The sequence below is a fragment of the Schistocerca cancellata genome, chromosome 5 (genome assembly GCF_023864275.1).
Source record: "Schistocerca cancellata isolate TAMUIC-IGC-003103 chromosome 5, iqSchCanc2.1, whole genome shotgun sequence".
Classification (NCBI taxonomy): Eukaryota; Metazoa; Arthropoda; class Insecta; order Orthoptera; family Acrididae; genus Schistocerca; species Schistocerca cancellata.
This window is the reverse complement of record NC_064630.1, coordinates 366,839,263-366,865,308: the sequence shown is the minus strand read 5'-3', so window position 1 is coordinate 366,865,308 and position 26,046 is coordinate 366,839,263. Positions and strand designations below refer to the sequence as shown.

The 26,046-nt window shown below is 40.1% G+C and overlaps 1 protein-coding gene across 1 annotated transcript in view; it reads right to left on the bottom strand.

Annotated features, from left to right (window-relative positions):
- LOC126187774 (lon protease homolog, mitochondrial-like) overlaps nt 1-26,046 on the bottom strand; it is a 157,763-nt gene that overhangs the window by 74,875 nt on the left and 56,842 nt on the right. Inside the window, exons 3-4 of the mRNA XM_049929041.1 lie at nt 24,503-24,666; nt 10,435-10,688 (exon numbers count right to left, since the gene is read on the bottom strand). Coding sequence (XP_049784998.1) covers nt 10,435-10,688; nt 24,503-24,666 — 418 coding nt within the window. The remainder of the gene's footprint in view (nt 1-10,434; nt 10,689-24,502; nt 24,667-26,046) is intronic.

Sequence of the window (26,046 nt, the reverse complement as noted above, 5' to 3'; positions counted from 1 at the left end):
AAACAATGTTATCTTCAATAAGAATTTTATGTCACCAATTATAGGCAATTTGGCCTTAAATGATGCAGGTGGCGTGAATTTAGTAATATAATACACACACTCAATGTTTACACAAATCAATAATGAATTCACACAAATTAACAGTCAGATGAACAGCAAATTCTCCCAGGTGCTTGAGGAACAAAGTTACAAGTCAACTAGATGATCTCGTGGCTAAACAAGATTCCTTACAAGTAGCACATCCCAAGATGGAAAAAAAATTATCTGCTGTTCAAACCAAAGTGTCTGAATTATAATCGACTCACAATGAACTTCCAGGCAGAGTGCAGAAACTATCAGAGGAAATGGGTTTCATTAAACTGTAAAAAAATCTAAACAATCGCATAAGCTAGGTGCGGTGACTCTACCATCACACGAAAGGTGGTACACAAGAATTGAACCTGTATACAGAAAACAGCAAGAATGGTACCTGATAAAGAAACTGAGAGCATAGTAAAAGCATACAGGAGTATGAAGCTGCAGTGCAGCACTTGCCATCTGAATCAGTGCCATGTAACGTAAGTGCACACAAACCAGATCCAACTTAATTCATTTAACATATAAAAAAATATGTGACACATGCGAGAAAGTATGTACACACCTTTTCCAATACACAATGCCATGGAAATAGATTATAGTACTGGTAATGAGGTAGACGCCAGCGACTTATCAAGTAAACTACCAGATAATATCACCTATGCCAGTGACACAAAACCCCGTGGGTAGGACCCTCACCTTCATCTGTATTACTTGAAAAAATGTTGTTTTTCAGGTTTTATCATCAGAATCAAAAAGGTGCCACCAAAGGTATTTATAAAATCTTTCCATAACATACTTTCACATAATTGGGAAGAGGCTCAAAAAATACATTATGTGGTAGCCTTCTTCCAAGGAGATGCTTTACTGCGGGTGGCAGATGTAACGGAGCAATGCCGAACATACGCGTAATCTGAACAAACCTTTTTAGGCAAACTTTGGTCAGACTGTGCTCAAGAACATCTTATAAGGGAGGTATTCAACACAGAACCCTACAACAGTAAATAAAGGGGATTACTGGGGTACTGTGAGAAGAATATTAACAAAATGAGGTACTGGAACTAGATGTGCTCCAGATTCTTGAAGGGAAATTACCGTCAAATGTTAGAGGAAAGCTTGTTACAGTGTCTGAGATAGATCTGAAATACTTCCTTTCTCTGTTGGATTCCACTGATCTCAGTCATGAAGACACAATGGGACAAGCTATCAATAAAAAATATGCACAATAATGCAAGGGGGAATGGGAACCCCAACAATGCAAATTACAATAATAATGACTGAGGCAATTGGCACCATCCCATTCCACTTATACACAATAATAATAACAAAAACAGGGAAATGCAAATTACCGCATAAGTAACAATTACAGGGGAAGTGGAGTATACCAATACAACCTTGGATATCAGAACAGAGGAGGCCATAAAAATAATGACAATGGCCGTGGTCATAGCTGGAAAGGTCTTCCAGGTGTAACTTGGGGAAACATGGTAATGGCAGACTCGGAAATACCCAGTCAGCACAATGCAAGAAGGTGAGCTGTGCTAGTCAAAATTCACATCCCCATGTGGACACCAATTGGAGTAAGTGGAGGTACACAGTAAATATAATGGAAGAAACAGACAACAGTAATGCCATCCTGCCAAAACCTTTGAAAAACTCTTAATCAGCCTAGTTAAGCACTCCAGCGATGGCCGAAGGACAAGGCAAGGGCAAACTGAGCAACACATTCAATTCCTCACATACAAAAATGACCAAGATATTAGAGATGTGCTATGTGACAATGATGTAATTTGCAAGCAAGTGGGGGAAGATATAGTGCACACTGTGATCAATGCCCAGATAGGTCGTATTCCGATTCAGATCGTCCTCTATACAGGTTCATCTGCCAACTTTATAGCAACAGGTCCATTCACAGAAATCAGTACAGCCATTTATGTACATACATTCCTGGCGCAAAATTCGCAAAATTGTCAGATACTGAGTGCCATGGGTAACAAATCGCAAGGTGTAAAGACAAGTCCTCATTCCTGTGACCATGGGAAATACGACAGTAAAGCATTTGCTTCTCGTCGTACACAAATTAGTCAGTTGCATTATGGGAATGGAATTTCATAGCAACACTGGGCACGATTAGATTTGGATAAGGGTAAATGTTATCTGTATGTTGACAAAACAGAAAGTTTCCTTGGAACTGATTCAAACAAAACCACTACACAAATAAGTATTGCCAGAGAATAAATTTACAGCTTACCTACCCAGAAGTGTTATTTGTTAATGTACAACATTTGGACTTGCTAATAGAAACACAAATCGAGGTACAAGCAACACAGGAAAAGGTGCTCAAATCACTATCCTTAACGGCGGGGCAGAGGAATGAATGATTTAACTTTCTCTCAAAATACCTACCTGTATTTAGGAAATGACCAAGAGTGATTTGGGTGTATAGGTATATATATAGGATTACCACACCAGAGCTTTTGTCATTTGTCTTATGTCATGCAATGGGCAAAAAGAGAGGCAGTCTGGAAATGGATCAAACGGAAGACTAACTGGCAAATAACAGAACCTTCACAGTCTCTGTACTGCAGTCCACTTCTCACAGTGGCAAAATCAGATGGCAGCATTCATCTCATTTTAGGTGCAAAGTGATCAACAAAAAAAGAAAACTTAGATGAACAAATACCCAAATTTCATAAAGTCAAATACTTTTTGAGCTATTCATACTGGTAGGTTGCCCTTTAGCCGGACAGTAGGATTTATATGGCCTTTGCTTGCTCAGGTAGAAGTTCTCAATTCTATGTCCTTCCTTTTGGACTAAATATCAGTGCAGGAATTTTTATCTCAGCTCTGGATAGTGTCCTTGGTCCAGAGCTACTGAACAAGGTAAGTGCATTAGTGGACAATCTCTTTAATCGAACCAAATCCCGGAATGAACATGTACAACTTGTAGATAAGGTACTCAATAGATTTTTGCATTTTAACATAACAATAAATTTGAAGAAGTCAAAATTTGCTAGACAGGAAATAAAATTTCTAGGCCATATCATTTCTCCATCTGGATAAAAGCAAAACTGAGGCAATTAAATGTTTTCCAGTCTCACAGACAAAGCAACAGCTCAAGTCATTCCTTGGTCTGGCCTCAATCTTTCATAATTTTGTACCTAACCAACTACTGAACAGTGACAGCTTGTTGAATATGATACATAAAACTCCTTGTGGTTCTGGTTGGCACAGTGTAAACACGATTTTGAAGCAATTAAAAAAGCATCAGTCAATGCAAATTTTCTGCATCGTCCAGACATGAATGAAGATTTCTCTTTGGCCATGGATACCTCCTCTCAGGGTTACGTTCAAATTGAAGAAATAGAAGGTAGGAGTACCATCTGTGCAATACATTTTGCAAGTAGGATACTCACTGAATGCAAACAGGCATAATCTGTAACACAGTTCTGGAAGCTTCAGCGGTCATATGGGCCTTTAGGAAATTTGAATATTACCTATGGAGAAAGCACATGAGGCGTTGTCATTCCTCCTAACTTGTAAATAGCTCCATGCACACATGGCATAGTGGTGTTACTTTCTACAAGAATTTAGTTTTGAGATTATTTACATAAACGGAAAACAAAATGTCATCATGGACTCCCTTTCATGTTTTCCACAAGGGCTTAGCGAGTTCACAGAACTCTTGAATCAACATGCAACTTTTTACAGGGTGTCTACATGGACAAGAAAAAAAAATTCCCGGATTTCCCGGTTAAAAACACTATTTCTCCCGGATGAAATTACGTATAAAGCGGGTGAAAATACATCCGGGTTAAGTAACAGTATACTTTCCCTCGGAGCTGTAAAACGGCGAAAGACGTCCCAGCACCTTAGGAAACAATGCGTTTGGAAAGTTGTTTGATGCGAGACAATATGCACAGAGTTTGTTTTCGTATTAGTAAAGTATATACACAAATTCCACAAATTACAGCACGGTAGTTTCCGAAACTCTAAAATAGAGATTGCGTTGAGCGATGCCCTTTTGTCAGCCAGTCATAGCACATGTCACGTGATCTCGCTAGCGAATGACGGCAGTTATTCGGAACACGAGACCTACGAGAAAGACAGGCCGCGGCGCTTACGTTACGAAGGTAGGCCGAGCTCGCTCAACTCAGCAAAGTACCGAGCGAGGTGGCGCAGTGGTTTGCACACTGGACTCGCATTCGGGAGGACGACGGTTCAATCCCGCGTCCGGCCATCCTGATTTAGGTTTACCGTGATTTCCCTAGATCACTTCAGGCAAATGCTGGGATGGTTCCTTCGAAAGGGCACGGCCGATTTCCTTGGGAATCCTTCCTTAATCCGAGCTTGTGCTCCGTCTCTAATGACCTCGTTGTCGACGGGACGTTAAACGCTAATCTCCTCATCCTCCTCCACTCAGCAAAGTGCGTTTCTACAGCGGTTAACTAGTAAGTAGAAGTGTATGTACGAACGAGAATTGCATCGTCTATTGGCATCCACTGTTATTAGTCCTACAATGATAAGAAGTCCGTGGGCCTACTAACAGGCTCTAATTTGGCAATTAAAATCGTGCCAAAATGATTATCAGTCGCGTATAAAAGTGAAGTGTTCTGGCATGAAGAGACTTGTAACATTGCTCAGTAACACATTATGCACATTTTTTTGAAGGTCAATTACGCTTTTTGCCATCGATTGCATAATGTTTTATCTATGAAAGAACAACATTAAATATGAAAACTACCTTGAAGGTAGGTCTTTTTTTAGCGTGTGTTACACGTTAAGTCATATCAAATACAAATGTGCCGGTAAAATTTTGAATAGTGGCATAAATGACTTATCTTCTCGGCCCGACATTTTTCAAATGGCTGATCCTCAAAGTGTTACATTTTGAATGAGAGTTATAACGCCCTGTGATTTAAGAAATTCACTGCACATTTTCACACGTAATATAAATCATCTTGCGTGGAAATTTACTGTGAAAGTAACGCATCTCAAGCCACTATTCGTAATATTTTCTGGTCATCTGTTAGAAATGTAAAGAATTGTGACGTCACGCACATCGAATGCACGTTAGTTGTTACGGACGTATTGCATAAACTTCGACCTAAAGCCTTTGACACTTTTCGGTGTCGGCAAACTGGTCTGTGCCTTGTGTAAATTACCCATTTTCTATGCAACTAAACTTTTATTTTGGTGTTATTCTCTGGTTTATGTTTCATTGCTGCAGTATTATTCTGCAGTAGTGGACTAAAGTTCTTTGTCAGCGTATCAGATCTTACACGTCAAACCTACAAAACTTTAACTAAAATCTAAAACAATGAAAAATCCCGGAATTCTAAAAAATTCCCGGGTTTTTCCCGGATTTGTCCCGGATGAAAAAATTCCCGGGTTTTTCCCGGATCTCCCGGATGTCCCGGGGCGTATACACCCTGTTTTAGTCCTACTCATGCATGATGGCACGCACTGTCCATATTACCTAAAAATGTGTAAGAACATGAGCTTATTGCAAGATGCTGATCTTCGGTGGAAGGTAGTTAAACAAAAATTTCAACAAAGCCATAATGGTAGAATGCATAATGAAATATTATTTCACCATTATACCCCACAATCTTCTCGATGGTGTGTAGACAATTTCATCAATGACATCAATCCTGCTTGGGGACATTATGGTATATCCAAGTGCACCAATAAAATTGTAAATTATTGCTTTTTCTTAACATTTGGTATTGGGTTCAGTGGGTTTTAATGTTGAGTGTTATCAGCCAGAAGGCAAGCATTCAAATCAGTCTTGTCCGAATGAATTACACCCCATTATTCCAACCAAACTGTTAGAACAGGTATCTTTCGATGCCAAAGGGCCATTGCCACAGCATAAGGAAGGAGTGAAGTAGGAAGGAGTGAAGTATATCATTGCTCTATACAAAGGTTTCACAAAATATCGCCAGGTGAATGCCACAAAGACTGAACCTTGGCCCTCATTATCAGGAGAGGAGAACATCAGAGGATCATTTGTCTAGAATTGGCAACAGACAACGTTTCAAATTTTATGAGTGACAAATGGAATAAATTTTTAAAGGTTCAGGAAATAAAACATATCGTGATATCCTGTTTCCATCCTGAGGCAAGCCCAATGGAATGAACGTTTAAAAACAGACACAGTGAATGTTGGGGAGGCAAACAGGTGAAGTTATGGCAGTCTGACAATAAAGTTGAATGCAAACTGAACCAAAGTGACCTTACGTCTCAAGCCTATCATGAAATCAAAACTAAGACCCCGAGTCACTAATCACACCTAAGATTTACTCCAGAAGAAAGAAATAAAATAGTAATGTGAAGAGACTGAACATGCTTGCTTACACTGTGTGTTGTGGCCAATGACCCTTCACTGTGGCACACTAGTAGTATAGAGCTTTAGTATACTTAATACATCTGAGCAAGATACCACTCTTTTAAACATGTATTGAAAGTAATGAACCTCCATGATGGACAGCTGGTTGGTGGATCAGGGGGTGGGGACTAAACAGAAAGGTGGTACTATCAGATTAGGGAAGGACGGGGAAAGCAGTCGGCCGTGCTCTTTCAAAAGAACCATCCTGGCATTTGCCTGAAGCGATTTAGGGAAACCATGGAAAAACCTAAATCAGGATGGCCGCCGGACGTGATGTAATGTCTGGTTTGTGGGGTGCCCAACTACGCGGTCATCAGCACAAAGTTCCAATTTTTACACAATCCAGTTTGTTTCACAGTACAATCCAGCCACTGTTACGAAATGATGATGATGATGAGGAGGAGGAGGAGGAGGAGGAGGAGGAGGACAACACAAACACCCAGTCCCAGGCAGAGAAAATCCCCAACCCAGCCGGGAATCTAACCCGGGACCCCGTGATCCCAGAGGCAGCAATACTAGCCACCAGACCACAAGCTGCGGACGCTTCTGGATGAGGTTTCAATTGCTGTGCTCTCGAATGCAAGTCCAGTGTGCTAACCACTAAGCCACCTCACTTGGTGAGGTGGATAGACCTTTCTTATGTATGTATAAGAAAAACCTGGACACCAAAACTCATAATGTAAATGCACATTATCCACACGTATTAGTGGCTTAACTAGAACTACAAGGTACCGAGTACTTCACAACAAAAATAAACTTTCTTTTTTTAATGAGTTAAACTCATAACTTGCGATGTTAAGTTATCCACATGGTTCGATGACAAAGACAAAATGTACACTGCGAACATAATACAAGTTCACATTGAATTATAATGTGTCGTAAATGCAACACAATGCAATATAAGATTATGAAAACTAAGCTTGCTGAGTATCTAGTGCCTATAGAAGCTAATATATTCCTTTGCTATAACAAGTAGAAGTCTATTTCCTTGGTAGAAAATTGCATGTATCTTCTTGCTTGTAGTATTGGACTTAGCTCTCAAGTAGGTAGTACAAGTGGACTATTCTCCTCCAAGGTTTTGAGGTTCAGTTATTGATCAGACCTCTACCAAAATGCTTGTTATTTGCACACAGTGCAATGAACTGGAGTATGGGTTGTGATCTCTACTTGAAAGAAAATGAAGTTTCTAAGTATTACTTGACCAACATGTTAGCTTACTCGGTGTGTGTTGACAAAGTATACATAATGAAGTACATGGTAGACATTGTGTACCCACTAAAGAATTGTGAAGAGCAGAGCCAAAATGATGCCACGAATAAACATTTACCAATCAGAGACAAGTGTGATGAGTAATGGTTAAAATGTTGTGCAACAAAGGTGTATTGATAAAGTGACCTTAGGTCATATCAATTATGCTAAAATATCACATGAGGACATGGGCAATATTTTCTTGGAAGTAGTGAAGGATGCAGCATTAGGCACTGGATGATGCGAAAAGTTTGGCACACGTACAGAGTAGCTTATGAAATGAGAGCAACATTAAATATAATAATTCAAGGTACTGTGTAAACTTAATGGTGAGTATGTGGAGCCTGCGAAGTATGCTATACTTGTGCAAGAACACTGCTGAGTGACATGTGCTCATCATGGGCACTCAGAAGCAATGAAAGGAGTGTAAAGAAGATTGCATAGTATATTGCTTGACTATATGAGTGCCGGATCTCTCATGTCTTTTACCTCCTCAACTTTCACTGCAAGACTGTTGGGTCATCATAGTCTCCCAGGAGGGTAATGGCATTGAATACAAATCACTGTACTTGTGCCTGCTTTATGTGATAATGTCATATCAGACAATAACTCTCAACAAGCCGAACAATGGTATCGGTCATCTACTGCATCCAATAACTCTAACAACCTTGTAGCACAAATGGATTGCAGTATGGGGACAAATAGCTAAAACAGACAGTGACGCTTTGGCGTCACACACCGATAACCAACAGAAAAAGAATAAATAAAGACTAGGTCATTAACAGGAAACTACCTGTAAGATTTGCAATATTACGTGTAATTAAGATTTTCTTATTTAAGAGAGATTTATAAACTTAGTGTTTATGTTTGTACCTTCCAATTCACTCAAGGCCAAAATAAAAGTAACAACACTTGTATCTCGATCCTCATAGAATGTAAATGTGCTGCAGAAATCAATAAAGATTTGAACCTAAACACAGTGCAACACCAAACAAAATGCAAATAATGATATCAAATTAACTTAACACCTATAAATCTATGCTAGATACTTGCCTCACACAGTGTGGAAAGCAAACTGATACTAGACTACTGGCTGCTGTAACCATTCATTAACAAATTCCTGTTTCCAGTAGCCATTGGGGACAAATGTAATAGAACAAATATGTAGGAAGCACGTAAAGATAACAAATTTTTCATGTATACTCATCTAACTGTATTATTTATTTTTCCTTTGTCACTTAATCAGTTCAATGATAATACAGTGGTACAGATAACGGTACATATGAATGTGCGCCTCTAAATTCTGACGAGGCTCTCTTTGGGGAAAATGTGAAAAAATACCTTCAGAGATCTGCAGTCTGACTGTCTTTAAACTTTATTTATCTACTGAGCCATTAAAACATGCTGGAGAAAAAGGCATAAAGGCAGCTGCCAATGCATCATCAATCATGGTGTAAAAATATAAATCACTTCTATAAATGACCTGCTCTGTACAGAGATTATAGGAATTTATTACTTTAATGAACAGTTTTAATGAAAATGTATTTTTCTTCCATCTCTTTATGTGTAGTGCAATTTTATGACCGAAACTGCAATAATGCAACCCACATACCGACAAGAATTCAAATTTCGTTCAATCAAAAACTTAATACAATAAAAATTATTATTTTCTTTTCAAAAATTACACACCAATGCCTCTTATTATCTTTGCATTATCCGCTAATTTAAGGTAGAGATAACAGTCAGGGAAACCCATGCACTGGTGACAGTAATTTATATTGATGATCCATCTCATTCCTTTCCATCATTAGCTGACAAAATTTTAGTATATATTGATATCAGTGTCTGTTAAATTTAAAGTTAGTGCTGTTCTTATTGCTCTCTAGTCATATAACTAGAAGTCTGTGTTCACTTTCTATTTCATTTCATGATCTCTACTATGTCTAATTGTAGCATCTCTCTCTCTTTCTCCATTATCATGTTCCTGTCCAACAGTCATAAATTTTTATTATTTAAATTTTACAAAAAGACCACTTTTTCATCGCTCACCTTTCGCTAATGCGGTAACAAGCAAGTGATTCATGCCAGAATAGTCCAACCTATTATCAACAAAATCAACCAATCGACTCACGCTCTAGGTCATCTGACTTGTGAGATGAAATGCTCTCAGAGTCATGACTACAGAGAGCAGACATCTCTTCTGGTTTCCTCCAAGATTCATCTGAGGCTAATGAAGTTACAAACCTCCCACCCCTCTTCCACTACACCTGGCAATCCTCACTACAAGAAAATAAACTGATACTATTTCTTTTTTCTGAACATGAATACATTATTCTCAAGCCCACACCACTTATAAATCCTAACTACATCCCTGACCTGAACACCGAGCGAGTGTTCAAGGAAGAGAAGGCACATACATATTATACAACACAGTCCAGACATGTGGGTGACTTATGTTCCAAACTTTAGCAATAAGATGTTACATTAAATGGGTGTGGGAACCTCGTTACAACACAACCATGTTGGAAATTTGTGGTGGTTATGCTTACCGTGCAATACAAAACACATCTAACAGTGGGGCCTATGAATAACATTTTACACATACATCAATTTTCAAAACGTTTTGGAAAAAAAAACAATGATAAGTATCTAATATGAAATCATTAACATATTCCAATGTGATACCTTAGAATTAAATCATATTTCTATTATGCCCATACCTTGACCTCTTCTGTTTGGCGAAACTTCTCATGAGTTACATTTTCAACCTCCACCATAAGTATGGGTTTTGCCTGCTGCTTTTCATCCTCTGCAGCTTGAGCATGTGTATCTGCAGTTCCTGCTGGTGGTGGTGATGGTTGCTGTTGCTGTGATGATGGGGGTGATGATTCAGTAGCAACTATCTGTCCTTCCTCAACATTATTATTCTTCTTCTTACGGCGTTTGCGACGGCGGCGATCTACATCTGTCTCATCTAAAATTAAATTGCACTATCAGACTGAAATATCATTTAGGCTAAAAAATTACAGTTAATTCTATTGCCACCTTATCCACTAAAATATTTAGATACATCATCTTGAAGTTGTATTCCCCTACCGTTCCCCCTCATGTGTATGTAATTATTTGCCTATGTGACTTTATGGAGCTGAAGTAAGTGGACTCTGAAGATTATATTTTAGCTCAAAAACTGACGATACTCTACAATGCAGTAACTGCAACATTGTATGGACAATAAACAACACTCCCCACCCCACCCCCAAAAAAAGAGGGGGGGGGGAGAGGGAGAGAGGGGAGGAGAGAGAGAGAGAGAGAGAGAGAGAGAGAGAGAGAGAGAGAGAGAGAGAGAGAGCGAGTGTGAGAGTGTGTGTGTGTGTGTGTGTGTGTGTGTGGGCGGGGGCGCACGCACAAAACAGAACGCACAGACTCTTGGATCTTTCACAACTTTCCCCAATACATTGAAATAAAGAGATGAAAAAGGAAAAATATTAAAGAAAGGGAAAGAGGCTTCTGCATCCTTTCTTTTTACATTAACTTTCTACTGCTGCCCCCAATTTTCGTTTTGTATATGCTGCTACCTTCAGTTTCTCCTTTCCTTATCTCACTGACTGCTATCACAGTCTTTTTATCTTTTTTTTATTTTTTGTGATTTCAAAACAAATTTTCTGAGTTTTCCACACTGAATGTCATTTGGTGGATTCCACATGTACTCCTCAAGCTACCGTATTATGCATGGAGGAGCGCACCTCATACCATTACTAAACTTTGATTAAAATTGCTTTGTGGTTGACAGATTGCAGTGGCAGGATGCACTGTTGCCTATGTGCAACCAGCTCGCTTCACAAGGCACTGAAAACAGACAAAACAGTGAGCACGACACTCAAGAAAGAATTACAATTGGATGGTGGTTGCCCCTATTGCTCGGCTCACTGAAATGTCACATGCAAAATAATTTTAATTGGAGTATGGTCACTCTCTTTTCTGTTACATTTGCAAATGTAGCAAGAGAAAACTGACTAGCTGCCATCTTATAAACCCTGAATTCTCTTATCTTAGCTTTGTGGTCCTTATGTGAGATGTATATTGGTGACAGCAGATTAAGTCTGTAAACTGTCACAAATGCCAATTCTCTAAACTTTGCCAATAGTGTTCCACAAATGAATGTCTTCCTTCTTCCAGAGATTCCCATATGATTTCACAGAGCATTTCTGTAATACTCCTGTACTGATCGAACTCATCAGTAACCAATCTAGCAGCAAGACTCTGAACTGATTTTAACTTTTTACTTTAAATTCCCCAACTATGTGCCCATTTTGTAGTGGCTCTTGACAGTGCTTCTTGCATGGTATCTCACATTCTGCATCAACATGTCCTTATGACAGTTGGTTGATTTCCTTTTATGTGATATCTTCAGCAGTAGTGACAATTCATGAGCTTATTCTCTCTGATTACTTTGGAGTGTGAGTGCAATCTTCAATTAACAAACCAAGTCTCTTCTGATTCACTCCTGTAACAAGGTATCTGACACGAGGAATTATAACAACAAAGGTTTTCTTCTTAACAGTAAGTAATCAGAGAAAATGGGTCAATGAACTGTCACTATTAATGAAGATTTCACATAAAAGTAAGCAAACCAGCATTTGGCAGTGTTAGATAATAGCCCAAAAGGACCAGGACTACACTGAACACTGCCAAAACTGTGCAGTTGTGCAGAATGCAAAATAAATGGAAAAGTTAATCCAAATAATAACTAGTGTAGCAGACTGTTCTCATTTAAAAAATTTGTTTCTATAGTGACCCACACAACTCCAGTCATATTGAATGTTTACAGTTATGTGCATGAAACAAGAAGAAAGTGTAAAATAGTCCTGCGTGGTGTGTGTATATCTCTTCAGATACATACACAAACAACTGCAGCATTTTTTTTACACCTTCTCTTGTTTCATGCAGATATCTGTAAATGTCCAGTGTGAAGAGAGTGTTATTCAGCTACTTCTGTCTCTCCCTTGTGAAACAGTGTGTACAATGAGCATTTAGTATCGATCTGAATGTTAGTGCACATGCAGGGAGTGGTTTCTAGTTACTCAAATAATTACAATGACATAAAGGAAACACACAAAAGTGTTCTTTAAAGAAGCAATAATGAAGGTTTTCTGTGTGCACCGAATTATTTATAGATAGCCTGAAGCAGAAACTGTTTTCCTGTATGGTACAAGCTACAGTATAACCAATTGGCAGGATAAATGTGTGTGTGTGTGTGTGTGTGTGTGTGTGTGTGTGTGTGTGTGTGTGTACTGAGTACATCACCATGCCTTCCTCCTCTTTCATAAACATCAGTCCATTTCTGACTATTACTTCACAACTATGCAAAATACTAAGTTGAAAGTCCACAGTACAAACAAGTTTTGTGATAGCAGGCAGGCTGACATACTTCACATAAATCTGCAAAAGATCAGAAAAATTTCTAGAATGAGTGTAAAAATTGTTTTTCTGTGTCACTGCAATATCAGGTGTGAGGGCTGAGAACCATGATAAGGTTAATTGCCCTTCTTTTGTTAATAGTCTTTGAACAAAATTTTAAAAACGTGTACATGCCTATACAAGCAGCCACAAGTTTCTCCAGTTTCATAAAGTTTTAAGGATTCTATCGTTAACACTATGCTGTATGTATTCCTCCATTGTACAACCAATCAACCAAATATTTCAACAACAGGAAGCTAATCCAAAGATGCTAATTTTACAGGTGAAATGGAGTACTAATTTGTGACAGTTCCTAGAACACCACAAAGTGAGGAAAAAAACTATGTTATATGGTTAAAAAAAAAACTATTCTTGTAGTGTACTCGTTAATTACACCCTTTATACTTCTAGCATATGACAAAATCAAAGATGTCTGCCTACAAGCTGGGACAGTTACTACTAAAAGTCTATCCACAGGGCTTTATCATAAAACAACGGTGTGCCTATATATGGCACCTTCACCAAAATGTGAAACTGACAGTAGTGAGATTTCTGGTATAAATCTAAGAGTACATGAAAAGGATAGGCTCATGCGAATGAAGTGGTGTTTTTGTTACAATGGACAAAAAGCTCAAATTCACTAAAAAAATACTGCATACTACATTTTTTTGCGCAATATCAGACTCTAAACTGAACATAAACTTACAACTGCATCTCTTTATTGATCACTAGACTCACTCCCATATGTAAATAAAAAGTTAACAGAAAATCTCAGCTCGCTAGCACATACAATGAAACTGTTATGAGTGATCATGATGATCATGAGATGGTTATAGCAACAATGATTACCAAAGTATGAAAAGTATCTACAATAAGTTGTAAGATTTACATGTTAAGTAAATTGCATAAAGAAGCAGTAGTATTTGATCTGAATACAGGAACTTCAGATAGCAAATACTGCACAATAGATGAAAAACAAAACATAGGAGTATAGATGTACAGACGCTAAATGAAATTTGTTTGGAAGTGTAAAGCATGAAACCTTTAATAACTACTGCAACAGAACTTTATCAGGAGACCTAACAGAAAATGCAAAGAAATTCTAATCTTACATAAAGGCAATCACTGGCATCAGAGTTGGCACAGACACTAAAGTATGGCACAGGAACTGAATCTGAGGGTATCAAATTGAAAGCATCAATATTGAACCCTTTTTCTTTTTTTGCATCAATGCAAAGATGTATTATTTAGTACTAGCGTCAGTGGTATTGGAAAATTACTAAAATTGATAAAGTTACAGGGCTCAATGGAACGCCTAAAGAACTTGCTCCTGAAGTAGACCATAATTTAACCATAATGTATTGCAGATCCCTCTCAAAGGAAACACTGTGACCAATAGGTGGGAGAACGCAATGGTCACTCCTGTCTACAAGAATGGTAGCAGAATGGATCCCAAAACTAATATCTAAATCACTGACATCCATCTGTTGTAAAATCTTAGATCATCAACTGAGCTCAAACAGTGAGTTGTTATGAATATAATAATTTCCTCCTTGCCATACAGTAGGGATAGTGGAAGCAACAGTCATGTGAATTTTTTTTTTCCTCTCATGACAGAAACATATATAGATGCACAGTTAGCATGTCACACAGTCTTTGACCAAAACTTGGCCTCTTCCAGTCCCTTTTCTGTTGCTCGATGGAGGTCTTCTTCAAAACCGGAGCTGCACACAGGCGACACTGAAGCATGTGCTGGATGGTCTGGACTTCTCACATTTAATATTTTTTTTGGTTATGTACACCCATCCGGCCAGATAAAATCTTGATCTACCCACTCCTGATCTCAGCCTATTCAAAGATTTCCAGGTCATCCATTTCACGTCATGTCTGGGAGGCAGAGATTCAGAAACTTTTTTTTAACCAAAGGGAAGGAAAGTCTTATCCCTCCAAACCTGCACCCTGCTGTTTTCAGCAATGGTAGTAAGTATCTTTGATGTTCTAAAGAAACTCTTCCTTGACTTCAATCGCTGCGAATGCAGTTTATGCCCATACAGAAGATGGGTTTTTTCTTGTACCACTTTCTATCATTCTTTATTCACCACAATTTCTCTTTGAATGTGAGATGGTGCTATTCCTGCACGGTGGTAAATCCATTCATCAGCAATAGATTTCAAACCACCTGTTACAATTCTGCAGGCATCATTAAGACCTACCTATGTCTACCTGTTTGCCACGAGATGAACTATACCAAACAGAACAAGCATACTCTACTGCAGAATACAGTAATGCAAGTGCAGAGGTTCAAATGGTTGCAGGTTCAGCCCCACTGTGATCTGGCCAATTTTATTAACAGATTGTTCCTGGCGAAAACCTTCAACTTGCAATTCGTGCAGTGTCTCTTGAAAGCAAGAGATCTGTCCAGTGTCACTCCTAGGTATTTAGGATTGTAGCAATTTTGTAACTCAACTCCTGACCATACTATCATCAACCTATTTCTCAAATGCAGAGGAGACACTCGAGTCTTCGAGGGGTTCGGTTTAAGCTGATTACTGCCATAGTATCTCGATAGGTTTTCAAGGGCACTCTTGACGGTGTTCTCCACTGAGTCAAAATCTGAGCTCTGAGTGGCAAGAGCAAGGTCATCAGCATCCCAGAAACTCCTGGTGTTGGGGGCAATAGGTCCGTTGTTTGTATACATGTCGAATACGACTGGAGCCAACACGCTTCCTTGGGTGAAGACTGTTTTTCTGTAGTCTTCATTGGCTGCGTTGCCCTTGAATGTCATTCAATAACCTGCTGTTTTGCAGAACTGCTATGATGAACCCAGTTAAGCTAAAATCCTTGGTCATTTGCATACCCGGAGTAGTAGTAGCCAGTGGTTGACAGTGTCGTAGGCTGCTAATAAGTCAACAAATACCACCCCTGTCACCTTATGAGCTTCAAACCTATCTTCTGTGAACTGCATAAGATTCAGCAATTGTCCAGTGCAGCTTTTACCAGGACAAAATCCAGCTTGTTGAGGTATTAGCAGAGAGCCAACTACGAGAGGCTATTTAAGATCATTCTTCCAGAAGTTTGTATACATGCCAGAGTAATGAAACTGGTCTAAAAATAAACTCACAATTTCCTCACATGACATCCTGAAATCCAAGGATCAAGGCATTAATTCAAGCAAATGCAGTATTTCTTGACTACTGAAAAACATCTCTGACTGTATCACATCAACACTTACTAACAAAAGTATGGCCATACAGAGTATCAAAGGATATTTCTGAAAATGAAATTTGTGAATAGACTGAGCATTTCTTTGTAGGTATGATGCAGCCTGTTATTTTGGATGAAGACTCATTGAAAAATGTAGAAGTAACTTCAGAAGAGTGTGTTGGGTTCCTTGCTGTTCATATTGTAAATTAGTGACCTGACACACAACGGTAATAGAAACTACAAGCTTTCTGGAAATGACACAGTTATCTAAAAGCCAGTTACTAACCGAAAAGAGTTGCATAATAATCAGTCAGATCTTGAAAAGATTTCAGAGTGATACAAAATGGGAACTAGCTTTAAATGTTCAAAAATATTAAATGTGCACATCACAAAGAAAAGAATTATCCTGTGACTACAATATCAGTGACTCACAACTGGAATCAATTTGGTATCCCGGCCAACGATTTCAAAATCCCGCCAAAGGACTTGAAATTTGACTGTGGCCGCTAGACAGCATTGTTTCATCTCCTAGCATTCATCTCGCTGATGTGGTGCTGGCTGGAGAGCCGTGCGCCTCTTTTCAACCACTCAATGTTCATGGACATACTATATAACGAGCGACAACATGGCTCTGCCTTCAATTGTGTATTTGACGCACTCTCACTCATATCGTTCTCACTGCACACCGTCGGTTTGGTCTCAGATTTTCTTATGTCTCAGGTTTTTGCTCTTTGATTACTCACTTGACCTTCTGTTATTCTGCTGTGCAGTCTCCACAGCCCATTTTCCTCTTGTTTTTGCCCACCCACATTTCCACCTTTTAATAAACCCAAAGAGGATTGGGGCACTTAATTTACAGTGGCTCAAACAGCAGTTCACTACTTTTCAGGTTCTTGATGACTCTCTCCAACAGTTGCTCTTCCTTTCTTGAGCTTCCCCAGAGGCAATAGTTGTCTACCCTCTCAATCCAGTCGCACTCACAGTCTACGAAATGTGCAATGACTCGAACTTCATAAATATCACCAGTCAGTAGAATCGCTACCAGGTTGCTGGTTTAAAAGGACTGAGTCACTACTCCGATTTCACTTGTGCGAGCCCAGCTTCCAAAACCTCATATACCAACTTTAATTCGGGAAGTCATGGTCCAACTGGCTCCTGATTTTGTAGTATGCATGGCAGTCCTCAAGCTGGACAATCCTTCCTTGAACAATATTTTTAAAATTGCACAGGCAGCGAATGAGCAGCTCATGAGGCCCTTGGGTGGGTGGGGAATTATTTGTTAATCACTTACTAGACGGCGGCACTATGACCATCAGTTACTGATATATTGATCACCTCTGAAGAACAGCCAGTCACACTTCAGGCGGCATGGACTGCAGGGGTCTTCCGTCATGTCCATACTACTTCACATCACACATACGAGTGGACTGTCTGGGTAGCTGAACCTGTTGAGGGAAAGATCGGCATCTCCAAAATATTTATCATAAGCTGTCGGGGCAAGGGGATGCCATTCCCCACATGCATCATGTGACACTGCATGAACTTCAGGCACTTGTTCCCCAGGGCTCTCATTACTGACCAGAACCCACTATTCTGGCTGCCCTCACGTCTTCCAGACTGGGCTGCAAAACAGCTCTAGTGTTGGGCGCTCTTCCTCAGCTCCTACAATTATACCATTAAATACAAGCACAAAGTATAAAACACTAATACTGATGCTCTATCTCACCTACTTGTGTGTCCAGTAGGAAATCTCATGTTTCCATACAGATGCGGAATAGCAACACACCTCACACGAATTTCCCATTATGACTGCTTACACTGCAGCATACACGCACCTTGACTGTTTCTTATAGCACATCATGCACTATATACTCCATAGGTGGCCCATTTATTTTTTGAAGAATGCCAAGCTGGAGTTCCAGGCATGGGCACACCTCTCCTACCATCTGTCGGTCATCACTAATGTTCTCCTGCTTGACACTGAGGCAGATATAGTGCCATCATCCTGACCGCCCTGTGGTCTCAAGTTTTTACAACTCCTGTGTAGTGCACCCTTCCACAGGTAAGGCAGAGTATGTGGTGTGGGCATTTAAACAGTAAACGCTAAAAACTGTGGGAAACACCACCACCACCACCACCACCACCACCACCACCACCACCACAGCTGCACTAACAATATTCTTGAGCACATAACAGACCACTGTCGTCCATGAACGTAGTCCAGTGGAGATGCTCCATGGATGGTAGATGCATACTCTCCTTCATCTCCTAGTCCCAAAACCCTAGGAACACTTGACCAGACATGCTGGAAGCTATCCATTGGGCACAGCAGTTTGGGTATGCTCATGGGGAGCTTGATGGGTGGAATAGGCTGTGGTGGTTACCACCTATGGGTGGTGCCTTATGACAGTTGTTACAGATAACAGTTTGTTGCTTGACATAGGCAGACAGGAACATATTTTAATCAGTAAAGTGATGACAGTGATTGTAACACAGATATGACATTCAGCATTGATTATGGTTTTATCAATTGAGGACGGCTGAGAGCTTTGCCTAGCCACATCAACTGTTATTCTGCAGCATTCTGTAACTACTCCCTATATTATATGATATAGCAAGTATACGACCAAAAGATGCAACTCAAAAGCTGTGAAATCGGCTGTGTATGTCTCTAACTGACTTAAAATAAATGCAGCTACAATGGACTACTGGACTTTTCATTCACTTTTATATTTTAATAATTTTAACACCTACATTTCAACACCTGTTTACTGTATGAATTGTCAATCAATCACAATAACAGTTGACACTCCAAGGGGTTTGGATTGCTGTCCAACCAACTCCTTCCACCTGCATCACCTTTGGTGGCTCTAATGGACCTGGAATGCCCACCTTTGCCAATTCCACAACTGCATGTGTATAAATTGCACTCCAGGGCTCCAGATGGAGGCACAGAGCCTCCGCAACCTTGGCCACTGTTGCCTAAACTGCCACAACCCAGTACTTTGCCAGATACTTCCGGTACCTCACATCAGCAAGACACCAATCATGCCACCAGCCCACCTTCTGAAGCATCATTCAGAATGCTTCTGGCCCTATGCATCTGTTTCAAGTTTCCCAGCTGGTGACCTCGAAAGCCTTCTGGAGGGAATAGAACTCTACTGCGGCCACCAGACAGGGCCATGCCTCTCTTGCCCACCACTCAGTGCTCATGTACATAATAGAAAGCTATCGGCACTGCAACTCTTGTCTCCACTCATGTATCCGGTGCACTCTCATATCGTTTTCCTTGCACGCCATTGGTTTGGTCTCAGTTTTCACTACATCTTAGGTTTTTGCTCTTGGACTACTCGCCTGGACTTTTGTTATTCTGCCATGACATCTCTGTTGTCCAGTTTCATCTCGTTGTTGTACTCCCTGTACACACTCGCCAAACCAGTGCTGACGACCCTGGCCAGTCAGTCCAGCCTCAGACGGTTCTGTGGTCATCCCTGACTTTCTGTGGAGTCTCTATCACAATAGTCAACTTGAACAAATGCCTAGGTGTAACAACGAATAAGAATATGGGATGGAATGATCCCATCTCAGTTGCAGGTACAGTAGATGGCAGACTTCAGCACATTGGTAGGATACTGGGAAAATGCAATCAGTCTACAAAGGAGAATGCTTACAACATATTTATGCAACCCACCTTAGAATATTGTTTAAGTTTATGTGAGAACCACACACAATATGTGAAACATGAGATCTGAACATGTACGAAGTAGCGTAGCACAAATTTTTGCCAGAATGTATCACTCACAGGAGAGTGCCACGGAAATGCTGAAGAAACTGAACTGGTAGACACTAGTAGATAAATATCAACTACAGCAAGGAACCCTGCTTCCTAATTTTCAAGAACCAGCATAAAATATGGAACCAAGGAATATACTAAAACACCTTACGTATCACTTCTGTAGGGACCTTGAACACATGGGTAGATTAATTACAGTTAACAAAGAGCCATCTAAGCAAATATTCTTTCCAATCTCCATTAGTAAATAAAGTGGGAAGAAACCTAGATACACTTTAGAATGGGATTACCATCTGTTTACGTAGTAGAATGGGATTACCATCTGTCATCCAATTTACAGTAGTTTACAGACTACAGATGTATGTGTAGGTGGTTGACTAAGGAGAAAAAGAATAAATTATTACAAAGTTACGGTTAAAACATAAATCCTGTGTACCAACTAGATAACTTAATCATATACACAGAGGAAATTGGGTCTCCTTTCCCCTCTCACTTATTCCATATTTTGTGAATACACACATATTGTAGAACATTATGAAAATAATAAATACATGATGTGAGATGGGAGGTGGAAGTGTGTGAGGAGAAGGAGAAGCAGAAGGGAGAAAGGAAGGGAGAAGACAGGAAGAAGCAGAAGGTGAGAAAGGAAGGGAGGAGAGAGGAAAAGGCAGAAGGGTAGAATAGAAAGGAAGGGAGAGGGAAAGAGGGGGGGGGGAGAGAGTTGAAGGGGAGGGAGAGAGAGGGGGGGTGAGGGTGGCAGGGGAGAGAGGGAGAGAGAGGGGAGGTGAGGGTGGCAGGGGAGAGAGGGAGAGAGAGGGGGGGTGAGGGTGCCAGGGGAGATAGAGATAGAGATAGAGATAGAGAGAGAGAGAGAGAGAGAGAGAGAGAGAGAGAGAGAGAGAGAGGGTGGCAGGGGGGAGAGAGAGAGGGTAGCAGGGTGGGAGAGGGGAGGGAGGGAGGGAGGGAGTGGGAGAGAGAGGGTAGCAGGGTGGGAGAGGGGAGGGAGGGAGGGAGGGAGGGAGTGGGAGAGAGAGGGTAGCAGGGTGGGAGAGGGGAGGGAGGGAGGGAGTGGGAGAGAGAGGGTGGCAGGGGGGAAGAGAGAGAGAGAGAGAGAGAGAGAGAGAGAGAGAGAGAGAGAGAGAGAGTGTGTCTGGAGTGTGGAAGGGGGGGAGAGAAAGAGAGTGGCAGGGGTGAGAGAGAGATAAGGTGGCAGGGGGGAGGGAGAGGGTGAGGGAGAGAGGGGGGGTGAGGGTGGCAGGGAAGGGAGAGAGAGGGGGGGTGAGGGTGGCAGGGGAGGGAGAGAGGGGGGGGGGTGAGGGTGGCAGGGGAGGGAGAGAGGGGGGGGTGAGGGTGGAGGGGAGGGAGAGAGGGGGGAGGGGGGAGAGAGAGGGGGGGGTGAGGGTGGCAGGGGAGATAGAGATAGAGAGAGAGAGAGGGTGGCAGGGGGGAGAGAGAGAGAGGGTAGCAGGGTGGGAGAGAGGAGGGAGGGGGTAGGGAGAGCAAATTTTAGATGTGATATTGAAATGATCAATTGTATTTGTAGGCCAGTAGGCTTAAAATCCGAATCAGAAATAAATGCTATGAAAGGCCTTATTGTTTTAATGGCTTCATTTGTGCCTCATTATGACTATCCTAGGTCCCTCCCCCATCAGAGTTGTGCTTCATGGTTTTACAGTTATATCTGATAAAGGCCTGACAATATTGAAATCAAGATCCTATTAAAATTTGCAGGGCACCAAATTCTGCATTCAATGATACCCCACACATATTTTTTGGACCAGCCATTCAAATACTAGTGCTCATCAAACTTCACATACATATGAAACATTTTCATTTTAACTTTTGCTTTCTGGTATATCATCTAAACTAACCCATTTATCTATAAAATGGTCTACCCAAAAGTTATAGAGGAATAAATTATGCATTCAATGAGACCAAAAAAATTTTTTGGACCACCTATTTCTATAGAACTCCACCTTAAAGTTGGATCAACTCACACTGACTGTGTAGGTTGTGGAGAAGAATAGAGACTATTTTCATTGCAGTTTACAGTTATGAGCCAGCACTCATCCCCTCTCTCTATTAGATGAAGTTGCAATGAGGAAGACTCTCAAGTCAGTCTTATATGACTTGTTCACAGCACTGATTGAGGTAAATCTGGAAGGAGCAGCTTCTGGCATCTATGGTGGACTACTTCTCCACTGTGCTGTGTGAAAAAATGGTGAAACATTCCAAACAATCCCAACCAAACACACTGACTACCCAAAAAGACACTACTACCAAAGTGCAACAAGTGTGGTGTTTCAAGCCTTAAATATCCTGAGTGCCTCCGCCAAGGCAAAAGACACAGTACTCCTGAGGTCATCTTTAGCAAGTTAATGGTCATGATCATGACTCAGGAGCAATTATTTTCCAATGACAGAAATAAAGCGCATCTCATTAACCATCAGCAAACACACATTTCTCAAAACCTGAAAGAGTAGTGACCCCATCAACATTATTTGGTTTCAACATCTTCAAACTGGCAGACAACATCAGAAGACATGCATATTTGACCCAACTTCAGCGCTCTTCAAGCAGGGCAAGAAGAAGGTGGTCAAGCTGTTGGTCAACAATAAATATCCTTTAGAAGAAATCAAAACTTTCTTCAAGCATGGCACTCAAGCTAAAGCTATTGCTGAAGCTGATGTGCAATTTTTAACAACTCTCTCTGGAGCAGGGTAGGAGATACTGTAGATAAATTGTGATTCGAACTATTTGCCAAATCCCTTGTGAAATCCGAATTCAACCTATTCAACCTGGCATCCCTAATACCAACATCTGAAGCAGCCCTGCCAACATTGACAACTTACCTACAAGTACAAATGTGGTTAGGACACCACATGGATCTGCTCCTCTGGGGATGTGAGACTTCAAAGTTTGGTCTTGACCCCGTACATACCCCTACAATTTTCTGCAAATGCAACAAGGGATGTGCAGGTGGTCGTAGGCGTTGACAGACTGGGATAAGTGTGCACTGATTTGTGCCAACTGTAATGGCAACTCCTGCACTAATTCCCTCCAACCAGATGAAACTGATGAACCACATGTTGACAAAGATGTAGACGGCATATATGGAGCGACAAAAATCACAGACTTTGAGGAACTGAGTGATGGGATAACGGACACTGAATCGGAAATTACAAACTTCGAGAAGCCAAACAACCCAACAACAGTGAAACATTGACGTCTGTGAAATTTGCGTGCCAACCTATTTTTTCACCTTTTCATCTTCTTACCTTTAACTACAATTTTTGTTGTTATGAAATATAATCACCACCAACTGATTTCAAGAATTGGGTTTCTTATCTTGCCTCCATCTTCATGTCAGTTAACTGAATCTCATCGTATTCTATATGATACCTTTTTCAGTATTATCTTTTTATATATTCTATAATTTTAATATGTTATTGTATTGCTGTATTCACTAAGTTCAAGACAAGTACAATGGAATGCTATAGTACTATGTCAAAAGTGTAAATAACACTTATTGAAGAACTGCAATCTAAACAGGCTTCACTGTTGTTGAGAAATAGTCAAATTTTAAAGTGGAGCTGTAGGCAAACAGGTGGTCCAAAAAATTCACTTTTGTCTCATCAAATACATAATTTATTCTTCTATAACTCTTGTATGGACTGCTTTATAGATAGGTGGGTTGATTTAGATGATACTACCTAAACGTAAAAGTTAAAATTTAAAAAAAAAACATGAATATGAAAAGCACTAATATGGGAATGGGTGGCCCAAAAAATGTGTCTGGTCTCACTGACAGCAGAATTTAATGCTCTACAAATTCTGATAGGACCATGTTTTCAATATTGTGTGTCTTCATAACACTGCAAAAATACCCTTTCGAGGATACATTTTCAACCCCCACGACCTAAGCACAACTCTACCAAGGGGGGCGGGGGGGGGGGGGGGGGGGGGGGGGAGCCTAGAATAGTCGTTTTGCACTAATGGCTGTTAAAGTGGAAGGGGTGCTGTTTACAGAAAAATGTTCGGATTCCATAATGACTTAACTTGTAGGTGAGGGTCACTAATTTTATTACAGCCTGAAACAGAGTGAAAAATATAGAGATGATGATAGGGAAAAATGGGAGGAAGAGAACTGCTTCGCCTACTCTATTCTCACGAAACAAGAAAATTAATGGTACTAATTTCAGTCCACATACAGGTGAAGCTAACAACAGAAGAAGTGAACGAGTGAACATAGTACAAGACTGCCTGACTAGCAAAATGAAAAGTAAAATAAGAAGACATTATAGATTGTTGAGTATAAAGGCAAGTCATCTCACCCTGTGATTCCACCTCATCAATAAGTGGGCCCAGAAGTCTTATACGACGATGGGCCATCACCACAAGTCTCAATTTGTCACCAAGATCTTGCATCTCATATATTTGTGCAAATGTCCCAATGCGATAGACATCCGAGACATTAGTGACAACATCTGATGTATTTCTGGAACAAAATGTGAAAGAGATGTTAACATTTTACAAATATTCTTAATGCAAGAGATACAATGAAAGAAACATTTGCAGGCACATATAACTTTTCTTTCCTGGTATCAGTGTAATAGAACTTTAACAAGAAGCACTCATTATTAACAAAAATTCTACGGTAATACTTTGTTAATATGCTCCTTTATAAGTCACTCCTCCAAAGCCAAAAATAGTCCCTAAGAGGTTATGTGAACTGCTCCTCATTTACTGTGCTGCTTTCTCACGTAAGAAGCTCTGATACTCTCCATCAGCAGTGAGTATCAAATACTACAAAGGAAAGCTTACAAGTTGTGGCATAGTCATGAAAAAGTTTTCAGTGATCCAGGAAAATATGTAACTGTGTCTCTATTCATGTGCAGTATGCACACTTCAATGGTGCTCTTTACACACCACTGTTTTATTTGTTTGAAAAAGCCAAAATTACTAATGATTTTTACTGTACCATCACATGTAGCGTGATATGTATAACACAACACATTTCTACTCAGGTCTGAAGATAGTCATTACTGACCAAATTAATCACCTGATAACATTATGCCATGCCTGCTCCACCTGTTTATGTAGTACTGTAAAGAGTTGTAGGTTGACGAGCCACACGAGTCACTTCATCCCATTGTAATCCACACACTGTGTAGGCACATGGCGAATGAACCCCCAGATATGGTAAAGTTAAAATTTATTTAAAAATGAAACAGCAATAAAGATATAATCAAAAGACTGACTATAAGTGTCGGCAAAGACGTAAGTTATGAATGCACAGTAAAGCACAGACAAATGACTGTAAAACATCATTTACTTTTTTGTGCATGATTTTGTTTCACTCTCTTGAATGTAGAAGTTTTGTTAAGCCGTACTGCTCGCAGTATGATGGGCTATGAGTATGTTTTATCATGTGTGTCTCAGAGTAAGAGAGGACTTAATAACAGTATTAAGTATTTTTATTCAGATGAATTAGAACCAAGTTAAGAAGAATTCCTTCATATTTTATATCATCTTGAGAGGCACTGGTGTTCCCTGCAGTTGGCTGCCTGCATCTATAATTGAAATGGAGGAAAAGAAGTCCACGGTCATATTCTCGTAAAATTAACAGAAGGAGAAGCTTTCAGTAGATGAGCAATATAATTAAATTATATATACAGTGATGGACATAGAAAAAAGAAACGACGCAAGGTAAAGTGAATGAACAATAGCACAATTTCGTACACGTGTAACATTTCATAATAATGCAGTTGTAGTAATATTCTCTTTTTATTGTAAGTAAAATGACAATTAACAATTAAATTTCCTTTTATTCTTTCCTTTTAATTATATTTTTTATTATTATAATACAACTGGTGAC